Genomic DNA, 17374 nt, shown 5'->3' on the forward strand with positions numbered 1-17374 from the left:
GTAAATATAATTAAAAAAAAAATAAAAGTAATATAATTACTTATATATTAATTTATAACTAATTAAATAAAAGTAGAGCTAGTCTTAGCTAAGCAGGAAAGTAGAGCTAGTATTAGGTGGGCACCTGGACCTAATATCATATCTTCTAGGTCCTCGGGGGGGGATAGGGGATTTTCTTAATTAATTCAATGAAAAATACCTCGACCAAGGCACTTCGGTTAAGTATAAAGCATTTACAAAAAAACTATACTACAGGAGTTATTTATACTTAGTAGTAATTATTTGTTATATTGTAGTTATTTATTTATATGCTGACCATTGCAAAACTACGGCTCAGTATAACAAAGGCGGACCTGTAACAAGGGCAGAGGTACTAATCTTGGAATTTTGAGTCCAATATGAATTTAACAAGTAACTTTGGACTAGTAAGGTCCTTGATTTTCCTCAAGACCTCGGCGGGCCAGTAGTCTCCAAGTATACAATAGTCGGTGAGCCCGTCTCTCGCGATAGGTGATGGCAGCAGGGGGCATAGGATTGTCGATTTTCAGGTTCAAGATGGCCATTCTACTATAGGGTCGTCGCACCTGGGCCAACAAAATACTTGTTGATTTTCTTCTAGCTAATACTCGCTGAGGAGCTTTATATAAGGGGACCAAATCCAGCCGGATAGCTGCGAGCAGCTTATATACAGTATCTTCCAATTGACCAATTCCCAGACCTGCTATACATGCTGAGGCAACTACCACGGCCTAGATCCTATTCCGTAGTAGCGCATGGCTTAAATATCCTGCTCCTTCTGGGAAGATGAGCAGAAGAAGTCGAACCAGGAGTCATTGCCACCAAATCTTTTGCGACCAAATCTGTTCCCGAGCAGGGGACCGCACACACAACCGCCAATCTGGTCGCAAAGTTGTAGAAGGTTTTCTTTACGGGGATTCGAGCCCCTGTCGGTTGCACACTGGACGCCACCGTTCTCGAGTTTACAGTTGATATCAAGTTGCGCATTCTCTTTCAAAAGCGTTTCAGGTGTCTGCTCCCCGGGGCCAAGCGGGCGGGCTGCGCTGGCCAGAGCAAGGTTGAGAAGGACGGGGAGAATAATGGATGTCTTCATTTTGATTGGAGTATAAGATAAAGATCTCAAAGAGGTATTGATAGATAGGATTGTAGTGAACAGAATTCGATGCTTGATACTGTGTTACCAAGGTAGGGGACATGTACTGTATTTATATAAAAAGGGCTCCTATCTGAACACGTAGCCATGTCTTATTTTAGTGCTGTGTAAATTAATTGGATACAATATAGGTAATGCCAAGACAGATCCATAAATTAAACTCTAAAAAGCTACATGCATCTATTACACAGCCCTCGGTTATGTGAGAGCTGACGCATACGGCCAGGTGTTGCATTACAGATTTATAGCCCCAGTAGCTGCCTGGGGCTAATTGCCGTTTTAAGGGGCCTCGCGTTTTAAACTTCATGCAGAGTCATGCATGCGGTTATAATGCTTTATGCGGGATGTGGGTTATGGGCCAATAGCCAGTAATGGCAACACGACATGAGTCTATTGCACTATCTGGCCTCTTTACGATTATGTATAGAAGCATATTGCCAAACACACCAGACTTGACATAGTCCTTCTTATGCTACTCGTGCCCGCCCCACATATTTAGGTGGCCGGTAAATATGTGGGGCGGGCACGATTACTCGGAGCAAAGTGTACATGCATTGTTGGCATAGTTGGTAGCTACCCACCTTGTAAATTCCTTACCAGACTTCAAACTTAGAAGCCCCAAAATCCTCTACAAGGTGGTGTAGCTTGAAAAAGAGAAATGAACATGAATCGCGTGCGAAACGATTGGAGGCCCTTCATCCCATCCGAGAGCTTGGCATTACGTGACGCCAGAGGACGTCTCCCATCTGCCGATACTCTCGGTTAGAGCATGGCAAGGTATTGCCCGTGGGCTGGATTCCTTCCAAAGGGATGGAATGGTGGTATTGCCAAATTGGTTTGATGAGACATGTGAAAACGGCGCACGACGTTTAACCTGCATCGTTAGTTCTCCACTGTCTGGCACGTATGCGCGTTAAAAATAACAACATTGAAGTTAACTGATATATCTTTTAACGCTAAAAGGCCTATAATCGTGCTCTTAGTGAATTTCCCGTGCCCACAGGATTGGCGCGCAATAGTCTTCTCCCAATATCCCGAAGGATATGTTTCTGATGTTTTCCACTCCCCGTCTTGGGGAAGTCGTGTCCAACGCCAGGGTCCCCGATCCAATACACATATCTCGGCGCTTTATGGCGCCCAAGCGTCTGCTGTACCCAGCGGGCGATGCCGGCATCATCAGGCCGAGCGCAAGCCTCCTTTTGGCGAAGAAAACACGCCACAGCTTCGCCGTACCTCTCGTCTGGTAGTCCAATGACACTGGCTTCCACGACGCACGCATGAGCGAGGAGCCGCTCTTCAATCTCTGTCGGCATGATATTTTCGCCCCCTGTGGAGGGTTAGTCTGTGAGACCCTTTACAAAACCAAAGCTACCATGGACATACCTCGTATTATCATGTCTTTAATCCGGCCCGTCACCCGGCAATATCCTTGCTCGTCAATGACACCCTCGTCACCGGTATGCATCCACACGACGCCATCAGAATCCGCGCGCATTACCTCTGCCGTCTTCTCCGCGTTCTTCAAGTATTCCTTTTGCAAGGCATAGCCGCTGGTGCAAATCTCGCCACGAACACCCCGAGGCACAATACGACCTCTGGAGTCGACAATTTTGGCACCGGTGTGCGGGAAGACGGTCCCTACCGAGGTGAGGCGCTGCTCTATCGGGTCTTCGAACCTCGTGCCAAAGGTGACGGGACTCGTTTCAGTCATGCCATAGGCGATTAATACAGTCTCGAGGTTCATTTCATGCTTCAGTCTGCGCACAACTGCTTGCGGAACCAGCGCCCCCGCAGCTAGAGCCTTTTGAAGCGACGATGTGTCCCGCTTCCGCCTTTTATTGACCTCCAATTCCACCAAGAACATGGTCGGGACGCCGTATAGAACGGTGCATGATTCCGATTCGATGCTGTCGAGAACTAGGTCCGCGTTGAACTGTGCAGAAGGAAAGACGATCGAGCTCCCGTGGGTAAACGCGCCGAGAACACCCATGACCAGGCCGAAGCAGTGGAACAATGGAGGAGGGCAGCAGACTACATCTCTTTCGGTGAGTCGAAGTTGGTCTCCAACAAGTTTGCCGTTATTGATTAGGTTCCTGAGTAGATTGTTAGCTTGTAATGCTTGAAATCGTAGGCCATGTGTCTTACATGTGGGTTAGCATAGAGGCTTTGGGTAAGCCAGTTGTGCCTGACAAACAGTCAATATTACTCTTGGACACGCTGGAGAAGCGCCAGTTGGACGAACCAGACGTAAACTGTATGTTGAGCACATCACCAGCTTTCACGAGAGATTCCTTCTCCACAAGCAACGAGTCGCTGACATGGGACGACTCCGCTTTGCCAACAAAGTCATCATATGTGGTGACGCTCAATCGGTTGTCCCGGGACCTGAATGACGAGTCGAACAGCACGAGCTGTGCGTCGTCGCTACCATGCTTGTCGAGATGCTCGAGGTGCTCGGACAGATCCCCCTTTGGACCGGAAAACTGTGCAGCAAAGATGATTTTGCATTCTGTGTGGCAAGTGAGTCATTTGCTTTCATGTAAGACACGGATTACACACCGGAAAATGACACGGCTCTTTGTAGTTCTGTAGGGGTATACGTGGAATTCAACACCACTACGGGACAGCCAATGCGAGCAGCGCCAAAAAAGACCTCAATGTATTGGTAGCAGTTGCCGGCAGTAATTGCTACACAGTCTCCATGCTGGAGCCCGGCGGCTAGCAAGGCTTTGGCGATGAGCTTGCTTCGGAGCGAGAGGCTGTGGTATGTCCTGGAAATGTTTTGCCACGGAAATACGACTGCGGTTCGCCCTCCGTAGCACTTGGCCTGGGTCTCGATCAATTCGCCCAAAGTCATAGTCCATAGCGGATTGTCAGTCGCCCCCGCGACAATGGAAAGATTGGTTGGGTGGGCAAACATTGTAAGTCGCGGGCTTGCTGAATCCGAGGGTGGCGGCAACGGTGAGTAGACGGTGCTGCAGTGCATCCGTGGACAAGGTGAACCTGTGCCATTGAAGTATTTCCTCGACACCATCTACTAGTATGCGTCGGTCAGTACATTCTACTAGCAACTGCACTACCGCACTTAGTCTGTGGTTCGGTAAAGGTACGCCGACCGGGGCAACCGGGCCGTGTCCGGGTCCGGGTCCGGGTCCGGTCGTTGTCGGCGGCTTGCACAAGTGCCATGCTTCTGGCTACCATGGACAAAGGTAAAGGGACAAGCCTGCACTAGAGTATGAAATCATATTCCAGCATACACCGAGGAACCCCTTTACAAACAACAGCATGTCGAGTTTCAACGCATTGCCCGTTGCCGAGTCTTTACTCAATCTCCGAGACCCCCAGTGCAAGGAGAATTTGGAATCATGGCAGCCCATCATGCAAAAATTTGAAGCGGCTTCGAGGCATGTCACCACAGAAGCCACGCCGAGTTCGCTGATGAAGCACCAGTCGAGGGGCCAGTTACTCGGTGAGCATCTCGCACCACAGCAAAGACGTCGACTGCCCGCTAACACCGACCCTATGCAGCCCGAGACAGAATTTCCCTGCTGCTAGACGAGGACTCGCCCTTCCTCGAGCTCTGCGCGTACGCCGGTTTCCAACAAGACGACGCGCCTCCGTGTGCCAACCTGATTGCGGGCATCGGGAGCATCTGGTAGGTCCATCGACGCAACTTGACCTGTTTCTGCGCCGGGCTGACCAAGATCCCTTTGGCGCAGCGCTCGACCCTGCCTCGTCTTGTCACACATTCCCACCCAGAGCGGTGGTGCCTGGAATGAATTCACGGTCCCCAAGCAGAATCGCGTCACGGAAATCGCCACCGAGAATCACTTGCCCATTGTTGCCCTGGTGCAGTCGGTACGCCACTGTCCCCAATGACGTTTCTTGATCCCATGTCGAAAACAGCACCTGACTTCATGTAGGCCGGCGTATTCTTGCCCCAGCAGTTCAAGGTTTTTCACGCGGGCGGCCAAATCTTCCGCGACCTCGCCCGGCGGAGCCAACTCGGCCAGCAGTCATGCGCCATTGTGTTTGGATCCTCGACCGCCGGGGGTGCCTACCACCCTGCCCTGTCGGACTACAGCATCTTTGTCAAGGACCAGGCGCAGGTGTTCCTCGGCGGACCGCCTCTGGTCAAGATGGCGACCGGGGAGGTGGTGGATGCCGAAACGCTCGGCGGCGCGGCGACCCATGCCAGGATCACGGGCCTGGCGGACCAAATTGCCACTGATGAGTATGTGGCCGTTGGCAAATGGGACAAGAAGGCTTTCTAACCGCGGAAAGTAGGTTCGATGCGATTCGCAAAGGTCGAGAATGGGTGGCCTCGCTGGGACAGTGGCCACTGCCGCCCGCCGCGGCCGCTCATGCTCCCCTTCCGCCTCGATACTCGATCGAGGATATCCTCTCGATTGTTGATCCTGATATTCGTAAACCGTTCGATATGAGGGAAATTATTCTGCGTCTCGTGGACGACTCTCGGCTCTCCGAGTTTAAGCCCAGCTACGGTCCGAATCTGCTCACTTGCTTTGCAAGCATAATGGGTGCGTGTCTTTGGCTCGATGTAGCTGTTTGTCTACTGACACACTTGTAGGTCACAGTGTTGGCATCGTTGCCAACCAAGTTCCCGTTATAAACACGGACGAAGCTTCCAAGGGCGCTCAGTTTATTCGTCTTTGCAACCAGTCGTACGTGCGCAGTTCCAGCCATGTGTATTCTGACACGGACCGAGTTCTAACACAGATATATATAAGCAGCAATCTACCCATTGTGTTTTTACACAACGTCACGGGCTTCATGGTCGGGACCAAGGCAGAGCACGCCGCCATTATTAAAAAGGGCGCGCAGCTCGTGTCTGCCGTCAGTTGCTCGACGGTGCCTCACATTTCCGTCATACTCGGCGCATCCTATGGCGCGGGCAACTACGCCATGTGCGGGAGGCCCTACAAGCCTCGATTCCTATTCACCTGGCCCATTGGGCGCTGCAGTGTCATGGGGCCCGACCAGCTGGCCGGCGTGATGCAAACAATCGAGGCGAATAGCGCCAAATCAAAGGGGAAACAAGTCGACGGTGCGGCCGCGGAGAAGAGGACGCAGTCGCTCAAGGACAGTGTGCAGCGAGACAGCGAGAGTTACCGGACCAGCGCGGCTCTCCTCGACGATGGAGTCATTGACCCACGTGATACGAGAGACGTTGTTGGAATGTGCTTGGAGGTGGTCAAGATGCCGGGCGTACAAGGCGCGAGTGCTCATCGTGTCCTGGCGAGAATGTAACTTAGCAAGGGTTGAATGGAGACGTTTGTGAGTTTGTACTTGACGTTGAGGCATCTCAATACTATGCAAACATGTGAGGTTACTCATTTTGTCTGAGAAAAACTGTGCCGACTGTTCCATATCCTGGCATTGCTACGAAAATGACTCGACTACATCTACTCAATCACACAGAGGGCTCTCCCCTCGTCCACAGCATCTCCCTCGCTCACCATGGGTCTAAACACGCCCTCGACGGACGCAAAAATGTTGATTTCCATCTTCATGCTCTCCACTACCATGACCTTGTCGCCTGATTCCACCGTTTGCGCAGCATCTCTCAAAACGGAGAGCACCTTGCATGGCATGGGGGCATTGATGTGTCTGCGCTTTTCGCTCGACGCTCCCACCGTCTCCTCCCGAATGTGTTCAAAATACGAGAGAATGCTGAAACAAGTCATGTCCGTCCAAGTCCCCAGTTGAGGGACGTGGCACATGACCCTTACTCCCTTGGCTGCTTGGCTAATACCGCCTTGGCTAATGTCACTGCTCTCGGTGGCTATTTGCATCAAGAGACGATTGCCATTGAGCGACGCGTGAACTGTGGCTTCGTACCATGGCGAGAGCGACCGATCCAGGGGCCTCACGGTACGGACGGTGCACGATTTGATGGCAATCCCGTAGCTTTGCTGCCCTGGCAAGACACCTAGCCGTAGAGCATTGCTCAACTCGTTGTATCGTGCGGTTACATTTGCAGCGTTGGCATCGGGAAATGCGGCCATGTTGCCATTGTCAAGTCCCGTCTGCCTCCCGTAGCGAGGTTTGGACCAGGAACAAATGAAGGGCTGTTTCGTCAAGGCCTCATTGTCGACAACGACGATACGGCGGCCAGAGTGGCTCACCGAGTCGAATGATTGATTGCGAAAGCCTGATGGAATATTGGACAAGGGCGACACGCTGCCCGATAGCTCTCTTTTCAGTGTGGTGCCCATGAAATACGATGCCAATAGAGGCAACGCAGATGCAATCTGGGAGGCACCCTGGGCATATGGAGACGACAAGAGACACGACAAGTTGTCAGGAATGAAGGAGGTGGTGTAGGCTGGATTCGAAAACGTTTCGTGCAGTAGGCAGCTTTGTAGGAATAACTGATTCGTCCCAACGCCAACGCAGGCCGTGTCCGCGAGAACCTGTATCATCTTGGCCCGGGCCAGGGCGCGCGTCGGTTCCCAGACGACGATTTTGGCAATCATGGAGTCGAAGTGGATCGAGATGCGAGAACCAGTTTTGATTCCCGTCTCGAATCTGACAGAGCTCGTGGCAGAAACCTCGCCATGGTCTGTGGCAGGCCTCCAGAGCCGGACGATGCCGTGCCCAGGGTAGAAATCGCGTTGCGGACTCTCAGCGCACAGTCGACACTCAATCGCATGGCCCGTAGACTTTACTTGCTGAAGCGGCTCAAGCGTTGTCAAGTCGCCTCCGCCTGCAACAAAGAGCTGCAAGGAGACAATATCAAGCCTCGTAACCTCTTCTGTGATGGGGTGCTCAACCTGCAGTCGCGTGTTGACCTCCAAGAAGTAGAAATTGCCCGTGGCCACGTCAAAGACAAACTCAACGGTGCCTGCGTTCTCGTAATTGAGAAGTCTGCCAATTGTCACTGCGACATTGCTCATCTCTTTGCGCTTCGCGTCGTTCAACCACGGCGATGGCGCCTCCTCAATGACCTTTTGGTGTCGCCTTTGTACGGAGCAGTCGCGTTCCCCGAGAGACACGACATTTCCATAGCCGTCTCCCATGATCTGAATCTCAATGTGTTTGCCTTGCTCAATGTACTTTTCCAGTATGCAGTCGCTCGAGCCGAAATACCGAGCAGCTTCGGACCGTGCCGTTTCCAGCTCTGCGCGCAGTTGGCCGCGTTCTTGTACGATGCGTATGCCCTTGCCGCCACCGCCGGCAGAGGCCTTGAGCATGACGGGATAGCCAATCTCGTCCGCTAGCCTTTCCAGCTCGGCAGGCTCCTGACTTGTCCCTGCAAACCCCGGGATGAGAGGAACCGATGGCTCGTGGGCCCGGAGATGTGCCTTTGCCGATCTCTTGTCGCCCAGTGTCTCCATGGCACTTGGACTGGGCCCTACAAATGTGATGCCTGCATCGCGGACCGCCGTGGCAAAGGCGGCATTCTCACTTAGGTACCCATACCCAGGGTGAATGGCATCGACTCTGTTCTCTACTGCAACACGGACAATGAGGTCAATGTTGAGGTAAGGGTTGCCACCGGGCTGGTCTATCGAGCCGAGGCCAACGGACTCATTCGCTGATGTGATGTGTTGTGATGTATCGTCTCTTGAGTTCGGCATCTGTTAGCCACCTTGTCCAAGTTGGTAGCGCTACTCCGGGTCGTGCAATGAGAATACGTACTCGTCAACGTAAATGGCAACTGAAGTCACATTGAGCTTCCTGCAAGTGTTTATTATGCGACACGCAATTTCGCCTCTGTTGGCAATGAGAAGGCGGCTTATGCTTGGGCGTCCCTCCGAGTTCACTGGTAAAGGTGCGACGAATTTGGCCGGAGGATCCATGGTGGTGTTGGCGTCTTCAGCAAGCTCTCGAGGGCATTCGGGTTCTTTGTGAATGCCAGTGAATCGAGCAATGTCTCTATTTACTACACGTTTTCTACATTGGCAAATCTCATTTCCAGGCCGCTACATATGAAGGAGGGGTGCGGCGGCGTATTCTTCCCCGGAGCCGGAGACGGAGCCGGGCCGCGCGGGGCCGAATCGTGCACGGAGACAAGTCACTCTCCGTCCGCCCGGTCATCACACTGCTCATTAGGGAGTCTCTATTTCAAAGTAAAATATGTCGTACGCAGATTCCGTGGCGTATATTGGTCAGAAAGTACTCCGTTTATTTACCATTGAAGAAACCCCTTCATTTCCGCCTGCCGGTGCATCTCTTCTGGTCACCTACTTGCTACACCACCCATACTGCCGTCACCATGGGCTCAAACGCGTATCTACCATTTACAGAGCCTCTTTGGCTTTCCCGCCAAGTTTCTCCTTATTACACCAAGAGCCACCGGCAGCTACAAAAAATAGCACGAGAATATGTCCACACTCATATCTTGCCCTTCAGCGACGAATGGGAGAGACAAGGCTTTGTACCACCCGAGGTAAAGAATTGCTCATTTTCATGTATTTCGCCTGTTTTTATCAGTTTAGCAAAGTACACGTCAAAGAAGCCGAGTCTCATCTTGTGCATTATAGGTCATTGCCGAACATTCTCGACAAGGCTACATGGCAACATCCGTATTTCCCCTGGCAAAAGAATACCTAAACGGGCAGCAGCTTCCCGGGGGCATCCCCCCCGAGGACTGGGACGGGTTCCACGACCTGATTGTTATTGACGAAGTCGCTCGGTGTGGCTACTTGGGCGTGATTTGGGCCTTGGCTTGTGGCAACTCGATTGGCGCGCCGCCGCTCGTCCACTTTGGCAACGCGGAGCAGAAGCAACGATTCTTGCCTGCCATCCTCAACGGTAGCATTCGATTTTGCCTTGCCGTGACCGAACCCGACGGTACGTCTTGAGCCCGCCTTATGTCCGTGAGTAAGGGAGGAGAAGCCACGGATCTAATTCTCTTGTGTAGCTGGATCAGACGTTGCTGGGATAACCACGACGGCGGAGCGCAGGGGCGACAAGTATATTGTCAATGGGGCCAAGAAATGGATCACCAACGGCATTTTTGCGGATTACTGTACTGCTGCGGTGCGAACAGGAGGGCCGGGAAAGGGCGGCGTTTCCGCGCTCATCATCCCGCTCAAGGTTCCAGGCGTGACGTGCCGGAAGCTCGAGAATTCGGGCGTCTCGGCAAGTGGTAAGTCGGCCAGAGGCTGCCCGACTAGAATTTTCATGTTGGACTACATGTACGGACTGCATCGCTGACAGTTGCTGCGCTGCGCACGTTTCAGGGTCTACTTACATCGAGTTTGACCAGGTCGAGGTGCCGGCTTCCTACCTTCTCGGTCGCGAAAACCAGGGCTTCGAGATTATCATGTCCAGTAGGTGGATTGGAGGCCCTCCGTATTGCATGCTTGTGTGTTGACGACCCTCGGTGGCAGACTTTAACCATGAGCGCTTGTGGCTGGCTTGCACGAGCCTTCGGCTTGCGCGCTGCTGCATCGAGGACGCGTACAAACATGGACAGGTTCGAGAGACGTTTGGCAAGCCGCTGCTCGCTAATCAAGTGATCCGCGCCAAGTTCAGCGCCTGCGGACGCAAAGTAGACTCGGCGACAGCATGGATGGAACAGCTTGTGTACATGGAACAAGTCGCCAGCAGGGGTCAAGATGGCGGTAGAGATCTGCACATGGGCGGACTGTTTGCCAACCTCAAGGTATTATGCGGGCAGACGCTGGAATTTGTCAACCGAGAAATGCAACAGGTCATGGGGGGCCTGGGATATTCGCGCGGTGGTCGCGGTGGTCGCGTGGAACAAATCAGCCGTGATGTGAGGGTCATGGTTGTTGGAGGCGGTAGCGAAGAGATCCTTTCCGAGCTTTCCGTTGCTCAGGAGCAGCGAGCCATGGCCAAGTTGTAGACGGTCAACGGGTTTTGTCGAGCGTGTCGAGATGATGGTAGATGGAGTGAAGGCTGTTTGCTGAGACAAATGGCTACATGGACAAGTGCAATGAGCGTAAATATTTCCTGTGCAGAAACAGCGCCACGGGGCAGTTCTCCATGAGTCAAGTCTTGTACTAAAGCTGTATTCATACTTGCGCCTTGCAACATGCCACACCATCATGCCGGTCGACCCGTTGGCAACCAAGTAGATTAGCCACATACATGGAGTTGCAACAAACGCCATACAGTGGGCAACGCGGCTCGTTCACGGCAACCCACACTTGACATCTACTTCCCCGCATGTCAACCGGCTAGCTCTCGATATTTTCCGGTTCAGCTCTTCGGACAAGAGGAGAGTTCCCCACTGCCACAACCGTTGCCGTTGAACTTGTCCCCTCACAACCACCACACTGGCCATCCGATGCCCTCTTCGAGCAAGGTCGTTGGACCGTTGGGGACCACCAGGGAATGACAACATTGCTCCCATGTCTTACTCTGCTGAGCGCGAGATGAGGCGACCTCGTCTGGCATGTCTGAATTGCCGGTGAGTTCCAACATGCGTTGCCCACCTGGGGAAATTTCCAACTGAGCAACCTCGATCCACGTTGCAGGCGGAAAAAGACTCGCTGCCACGGGGAGCGCCCAGCGTGCGCACTCTGTGTCCGGCTTGGCCAGACTTGTGAATATCCAACCCATTCCACGGCGGCAGCTCCGGCACCACGGCGTTTGCCCTCTGCCGTTGTCAATGTACGTTTGTTTTGCGCGCAAGTTACAAACCTACACGGTGCCTCTCAAGCCTGCCAGCTTCTGATACCAGCTTCCATGCGAGTATAGGACGAGCTCCTCGTACGAGTTGCGAGACTCGAGGCTGACCTCCGCGCCGCACAACAAGCCCAAGTCGTCACCACCACCAACAATACCACCATCAAATATGATGACGCACAAAGAACGGCTGCCGACGCCGAGAAACATTCGTCCACAACGTCGCCGTCTCCGCCCATGCAACCGGCGCCTACCTGGGCTGACGTGCCGAGCACCGCCGTGGGAGACGCCGTCGAAAGCGACAAGAAAAAGTTCTCCCAGCTTCCCCCGGTGCCCGTACTCAAGTCACTGGCCGATGTCTACTTTTCCAATTGCCAGAACCAACCATACTGCTTCTTTCACGAAAATCATTTCCGCCGGCGCCTCATTGCCGGCGACTTGGCACACTATCTCCTCCTCGCATTCGCCGCCACGGCCGCGCGCTACAGCTCCCACGACTACTTTCGCGGCTCGGAACTGGAAGCCGTCGAGGGCCTGGCTCGGGCGGCCTGGATCATCATCCTCGACCAAGTGTTTGCCACGGAGCCCAGCCCCGACAATGTCGCAGCCGCCCAGGCGACCAGTCTACTCGCCATCATTGACTTTACTGGTAGGCAACCAATTCCGCTCACCAGACGAGGCTTGGACGCACCTTGAGTAACTAAAATGGCTGCTTTGTAGCTGGCCGACACCGCCTGGGCTGGGTCAAAATCGGCCTTGCCGTCCGCCTAGTCCAAAGCCTCAAGCTGAATGCAGAGCCGGACCCGTCGCTGCCGCCGTGGCAGCAAGAAGAACGCAGGCGCGTCTTCTGGTCCGTCTACCTGCTCGACAAGTTTGTCTCGTGCGGGAGGTCTCACCCACCGGCCATTCTGGACATGGACTGCACACTCGCCCTGCCCTGCAGCGAAGAAGCCTTTCGCATGGAGACGCCCACGAAGCTGCCGACGATTGCGCTTGTCAAGGATTTACCTAGCAACATGGCTGAGTTGGCGCAACTAGACGACTTTGCCATCCTGGTGTTGATGTGCTCTGCTCTGAGTCTCACTGTTCGGGAAACCTTTCAGCAGAACGCGTCGAAAATACCGCCGTGGGACTGCCGGAGCAACTTTGCCCAGATTAGTAGCATCCTGATGACGTTTGAAAACATTCACACTACGGGGGCGGATCACCTAGGGCCATATATTTCCGCTAGATTCGGCACATATGAGGGCTTTGATCGCCAGCGAGTCGGCCACTTCATCTGGGCAAGAGCCGTATACCACCTCTGCGGCAGTCTCCTCTGCCACCCTGTCAGTCTTCGTAGATACAGAAAATCCCAGGGCGCCTGCTTCCCGACTACGTTTGCGCGAGAGCTACTGGATCGATGCAGAGAGCACGCGACCCAGCTGAGCAATATGCTGGAAACACTACGATCTGCTGGCTGCTGCGCCCGCGGGAGCTTTCTGGGTTACGTAGCGACGTGCGCAGCGTCTGTCCACCATATATTTGCCCTATCGCCGACACCACACATTGCGGCCCGGGCAAACGCAAGCTTGGAGATGTGTCTGGGCTTCCTGGAACACCTCCCCGCTCGATGGCCAAACTACGGCATGATGGCGTCCTCGTTGCGGGCACTGAGTATAGATGGTCGGTCGGCGCGCCTGCTCATTGATCCTTCGCCTGCCGCTGTCGAAGAAGACATTGAACCGGTGGAAATTGAGCAGCTCTGGAATAGTATAGACTATGGGTGGATGACGGACCGGGCTCGGCAGAGTGAAACGGCTTCATCGCCATCGCCTCCGGGACTGGATGTACAAATTGGGGACTGGACTACTTTTTTGGAAGGCCAAATGGGGGATAATGACATGTCTAGCTTTTATGTGACGCAGGCAGAACTGATGAGGGAGGCGGATACATAGCAAGGACGTGACTATTATCCATCGGGGCATCAAGCTAGCCGATGCTGACGAATGGAGTTAAACTGGGCGTTGGTGTAATGCCTTTTTTCCCCTGATTTAGTTTAAATGATGACAAGGAATTTCTGGTGTCAAATGGTTGAGTTTAACAATTCACGTCCGCGCCCGTGTCCGCCTCCGCCTCCGCCTCCGTCTCCGCACCGTGTGACGGCCAGCCAGTCGAGACCATGGACGCCACAGTTTTGATGGTAAAGGTCAACAGTTGGTTCACCAGTCAGCTGGACCGATTCCCGCCCTCTGCATGGCCAGACGACCTTGGTATTTTGAATCTTGTGGCAGTACTAGTTACGAGCATGGGCGATCCGCATACCATTTTGTACCAAGCTGTATGAATAAACAGCTTCTATTTTATTCACGCGTACAAGATGGAGTGTCTTCATCCAATACGGCTTTTTTCTTTTTGCTGCTGGGTACTGCATAAATCTCCCTGTTAAGGGGGGCTTTGTTCTCTATTCGCTGTCAAGACAGCCACACCGCTGGAATATTGGCACGAGTAGCAAGACGAGCCAGCAGGTGTCATGTTTGGCAATACAACATATCGTTTACTGTTACTGAAGGCCCTTTTATGCGATAATGGAAGAATATTAATTGCTATAATGTAATTATCTGGTAGTAAAAGAAAGATTAGCCTATGCTTGTAGCGTAGAAGCCAACTTAAGTATTTGGCTGCAAGCTTTCTGGAGACGTTCCTCCGTTCGCGTGGACTGCTTGCTTGGTCAACCGTCGTAATGTATAATTGAATAGAACGAAGAATATGAACGGAATTTATTTTATATATTACTATTATTATTCCTATAATTATAAGCACAACTCAAGGTAGCTGTAATTCCAATTCGGCATGACACTGCGCCGGCGTCGGTGTATACGCGGCACTGGGTCACCTGCACCATGTTGACAACATTTAAACCCCCGGCATTAAACAGCCCACAATGATTATAAAGCGGGAGTTATCTAAAGCGGAGAGGAGAGGAAGAGGACGAACCAGTGTGCAGACTCTTATGGCCCGCCGGACGGCGGATTGGCAACGAGCCCCAGCACATCTCCAAGTCCTGGATTAGCTTTTGGGCTTCGTTGGGACGGTGGTGATTTTGCGTGCGGGTGCTTTCGGAAGAATGGAGCCTTGTGCTTACTGCCCATTTTGCATGCCAGTAGCAAAGTTGAGCATTCACCGTCGTCGAATTCCAGGGCGCGTTTCTGGCTACTCTGTTTCCCTTGCTTACTAAGCGAAGCTTTTCCATACATCGACGTCAACGGTGGCTGCTTGTCGAGGTTCTATGATGCTGGCTGTGGAGGGACTAGGTCATAGAGGATATTGTCATCAAACGATGCTCTATATTGATAATCTTGTCAAGTCCAAGGAAAAGGCTCGAGCAAGAAGAATGTGCAGATGGCCTTTCATCTGCCCGCGAGGCTTCTTGCTCGCACGTGATCACGTGGGACCCTCAACTGCTGCATTATGCGCAAAATCCTCGGGATATTCGAAGCTTCTTCGGGACCACCACCACCTTTGGTGTATTACAATGTCTTACTTGACTGCAACAGGCTGAGCCCTCGGTGGCTCGGTTTACACTCTCGCCTCCGGTCCCGAAGTATTTTTCTTGCAATGTTGGATCACATGTAAGCGTGCAGAGGGGTCGAAGTTTTCTTTACACCAGTCTCCAAATGTTGACTCACTACCACATGCAACTACATACTATCCAACCAACGTACCTCCTGATACAGGCAACATGCATATGGCTGCAGGCCAACACTCCCATCAGGCACTCCCCGGCACAGGAATTCCTGAACCACAATCTTGGCCCGCCTTGGCGCAAAGGCAAAAGCGTTGGGCACCAAAGGCCAGGACTGGGTGTTTGACTTGCCGGTGGGTTGTCCCTGAATCGATAAATTGCAGATTGATTACATTATTTAACGTAAAGCGAGCACATGTCATAGGCGACGACGCATCAAATGCGACGAGACCAAACCTATTTGCAATCGCTGCACTATATCTGCAAATTACTGTGAACGCTACGATGTTACTCATAATATCATCGCAGCCGCTCAGGCATCTCCTTCTAGCCCCAAATCGCCACTGTGCAATACAAACGACAGAACTTCTAGCAAGCTACTGTATTTTCTGAACGTGACTGATCCGGGGTACGGCTTGAACAGTTGGCGACCGAATCTGTTAAAGCAACTCCCTCAGCGCATGGGCTACTCAAAAGTGCTTGACACCACTGTCGCAACATTTACTAGTCTTCTAGAAACTCTAAATGGGCCATCAGCATTTCAGCAACCATCTCATAGGTCACGACAATTGTACATTTCCAGCCTCAAAGGACTACAGAGGGCTCTTGCCGCCCCAGACGAAAGATACCGCCTCAGCACTATATTCTCGGCGAGTCTTCTGGCCCAATGCCATGTTTGGATGCATCAGAATAGTACCATCGCCTGTGGACATGGCCAAGGCCTCACATACCTACTAAAAGTTTTATTGGTCCAAAAGCCAAAAGACCCATTTGCTCTAGGGTTATGCTATGCCATGTTGGCAGAAGTGGTAAGTCCCATGTGATAACATCTTTATACACCTAACATGCATGTGATTGACCCTGAATACCAGGTTGAAGAGGCTGTTTTTAACCCCAATATTCAGCTGTTTCCGTGGATCCAGACCTTGTACACTCTGCCTGGGCCGCCGCTCTGGAAACCCTCTACTTACACCGCGACTAAACCCGAGCTCACAGCCGTCAGTCTTGCACCCATATCAATGATTCCGGGCCTTATGAGAAACCCTAGAGAGAACAAACAACAAGTTCAATCTACGTATGACTATCTACTAGAGGTGTGTCTGCTGGTCAATAAATGCGTCATGGCTAATAAGGAATGCCCATATTTCGACACGTGGGATTTCATGCGTCTTAATGAAATACACGGCATGTGTGCCGGTAGCGCAGTTGTTCTCAACGCATTCTTGCGCACTTTTCATCCAAGCAACACAGTACTCGTTGGACAAAAGGTTGTACTTTGCGCCCAAGTAATCGCTCTTGCAGAGAGAGCTATGCACGAACGGCCATTGTGTGCACACCATGTGCCTCAGGCTCTATTGGCTGCGTGGTGTGTTACGGACGGCCATGTAAAGGCAAGACTGCGTCAGTTACTTCAAGACTATCGCGAGACGTATGCCATGGCTAGACTTGTCTATTTCGTGGCTTCTTGGCCGGAAGCTCCAGCTCAGATACAAGATATACCTTGGTTTACCATGTATGATGAACGAGGGGATTCTGACAAGGGCAGTGGGAAGGATGGACCGGTTGGAGGAACCAATGAAAGGCTAACTGAATACTGCTGCATTTTATGAGTGATGGGTACTGTCGGGGCTGAGATATAGATACAACTTTTGGCTGTGGGAGATTTGAAAAGGCTGAAAATTGCCGAGCCCAGCTTCGTTCCGCCGGGGTTTCGCAAACTATATTGAGGAAGGAATTGACACAGAGGCATAACTTTTTGCAAATTCTGACTCATCCTATTCCGTCTTTGTCGGACTACTTGTGAAATCACATCAGATCGAGTGTGACGGTAGCTTTGGTGAAATGGCCACATA

The 17374-nt window shown here is 52.2% G+C and overlaps 6 protein-coding genes across 6 annotated transcripts; 3 read left to right on the top strand and 3 right to left on the bottom strand.

The window, feature by feature from the left end:
* Positions 1 to 778: 778 nt before the first annotated feature.
* On the bottom strand, positions 779 to 1111 carry G6M90_00g051710 (uncharacterized protein; the record flags this gene model as incomplete). Its single annotated transcript, XM_014683993.1, has 1 exon — positions 779 to 1111. One exon carries the CDS (start codon positions 1109 to 1111, stop codon positions 779 to 781), a length of 333 nt encoding a protein of 110 aa, XP_014539479.1.
* Positions 1112 to 2136: 1025 nt separating this feature from the next.
* sidI_1 (Acyl-CoA ligase sidI) lies at positions 2137 to 4091 on the bottom strand (the record flags this gene model as incomplete). The annotated part of the gene is made up of 5 exons (XM_066130518.1): positions 2137 to 2498; positions 2555 to 3264; positions 3317 to 3356; positions 3414 to 3680; positions 3731 to 4091. 5 exons carry the CDS (start codon positions 4089 to 4091, stop codon positions 2137 to 2139), a joined length of 1740 nt encoding a protein of 579 aa, XP_065986482.1.
* A 365-nt stretch (positions 4092 to 4456) lies between these two features.
* G6M90_00g051730 (uncharacterized protein) lies at positions 4457 to 6442 on the top strand (the record flags this gene model as incomplete). The annotated part of the gene is made up of 7 exons (XM_014683995.1): positions 4457 to 4640; positions 4700 to 4826; positions 4891 to 5029; positions 5095 to 5405; positions 5459 to 5712; positions 5763 to 5856; positions 5926 to 6442. The coding sequence occupies 7 exons, from the start codon at positions 4457 to 4459 to the stop codon at positions 6440 to 6442; spliced, it is 1626 nt and encodes a 541-aa protein (XP_014539481.1).
* A 155-nt stretch (positions 6443 to 6597) lies between these two features.
* Positions 6598 to 8997, bottom strand: Mccc1 (Methylcrotonoyl-CoA carboxylase subunit alpha; the record flags this gene model as incomplete). Its single annotated transcript, XM_014683996.1, has 2 exons — positions 6598 to 8761; positions 8837 to 8997. The coding sequence occupies 2 exons, from the start codon at positions 8995 to 8997 to the stop codon at positions 6598 to 6600; spliced, it is 2325 nt and encodes a 774-aa protein (XP_014539482.1).
* Positions 8998 to 9413: 416 nt separating this feature from the next.
* AFT10-1 (Acyl-CoA dehydrogenase AFT10-1) lies at positions 9414 to 11012 on the top strand (the record flags this gene model as incomplete). The annotated part of the gene is made up of 5 exons (XM_014683997.1): positions 9414 to 9587; positions 9682 to 9991; positions 10062 to 10289; positions 10384 to 10473; positions 10534 to 11012. 5 exons carry the CDS (start codon positions 9414 to 9416, stop codon positions 11010 to 11012), a joined length of 1281 nt encoding a protein of 426 aa, XP_014539483.1.
* A 552-nt stretch (positions 11013 to 11564) lies between these two features.
* On the top strand, positions 11565 to 13734 carry G6M90_00g051760 (uncharacterized protein; the record flags this gene model as incomplete). Its single annotated transcript, XM_066130519.1, has 3 exons — positions 11565 to 11579; positions 11870 to 12446; positions 12518 to 13734. The coding sequence occupies 3 exons, from the start codon at positions 11565 to 11567 to the stop codon at positions 13732 to 13734; spliced, it is 1809 nt and encodes a 602-aa protein (XP_065986453.1).
* Between the last annotated feature and the right edge of the window lie 3640 nt (positions 13735 to 17374).

The sequence above is a fragment of the Metarhizium brunneum genome, chromosome 2, assembly GCF_013426205.1.
Source record: "Metarhizium brunneum chromosome 2, complete sequence".
In the NCBI taxonomy this organism is placed as follows: Eukaryota; Fungi; Ascomycota; class Sordariomycetes; order Hypocreales; family Clavicipitaceae; genus Metarhizium; species Metarhizium brunneum.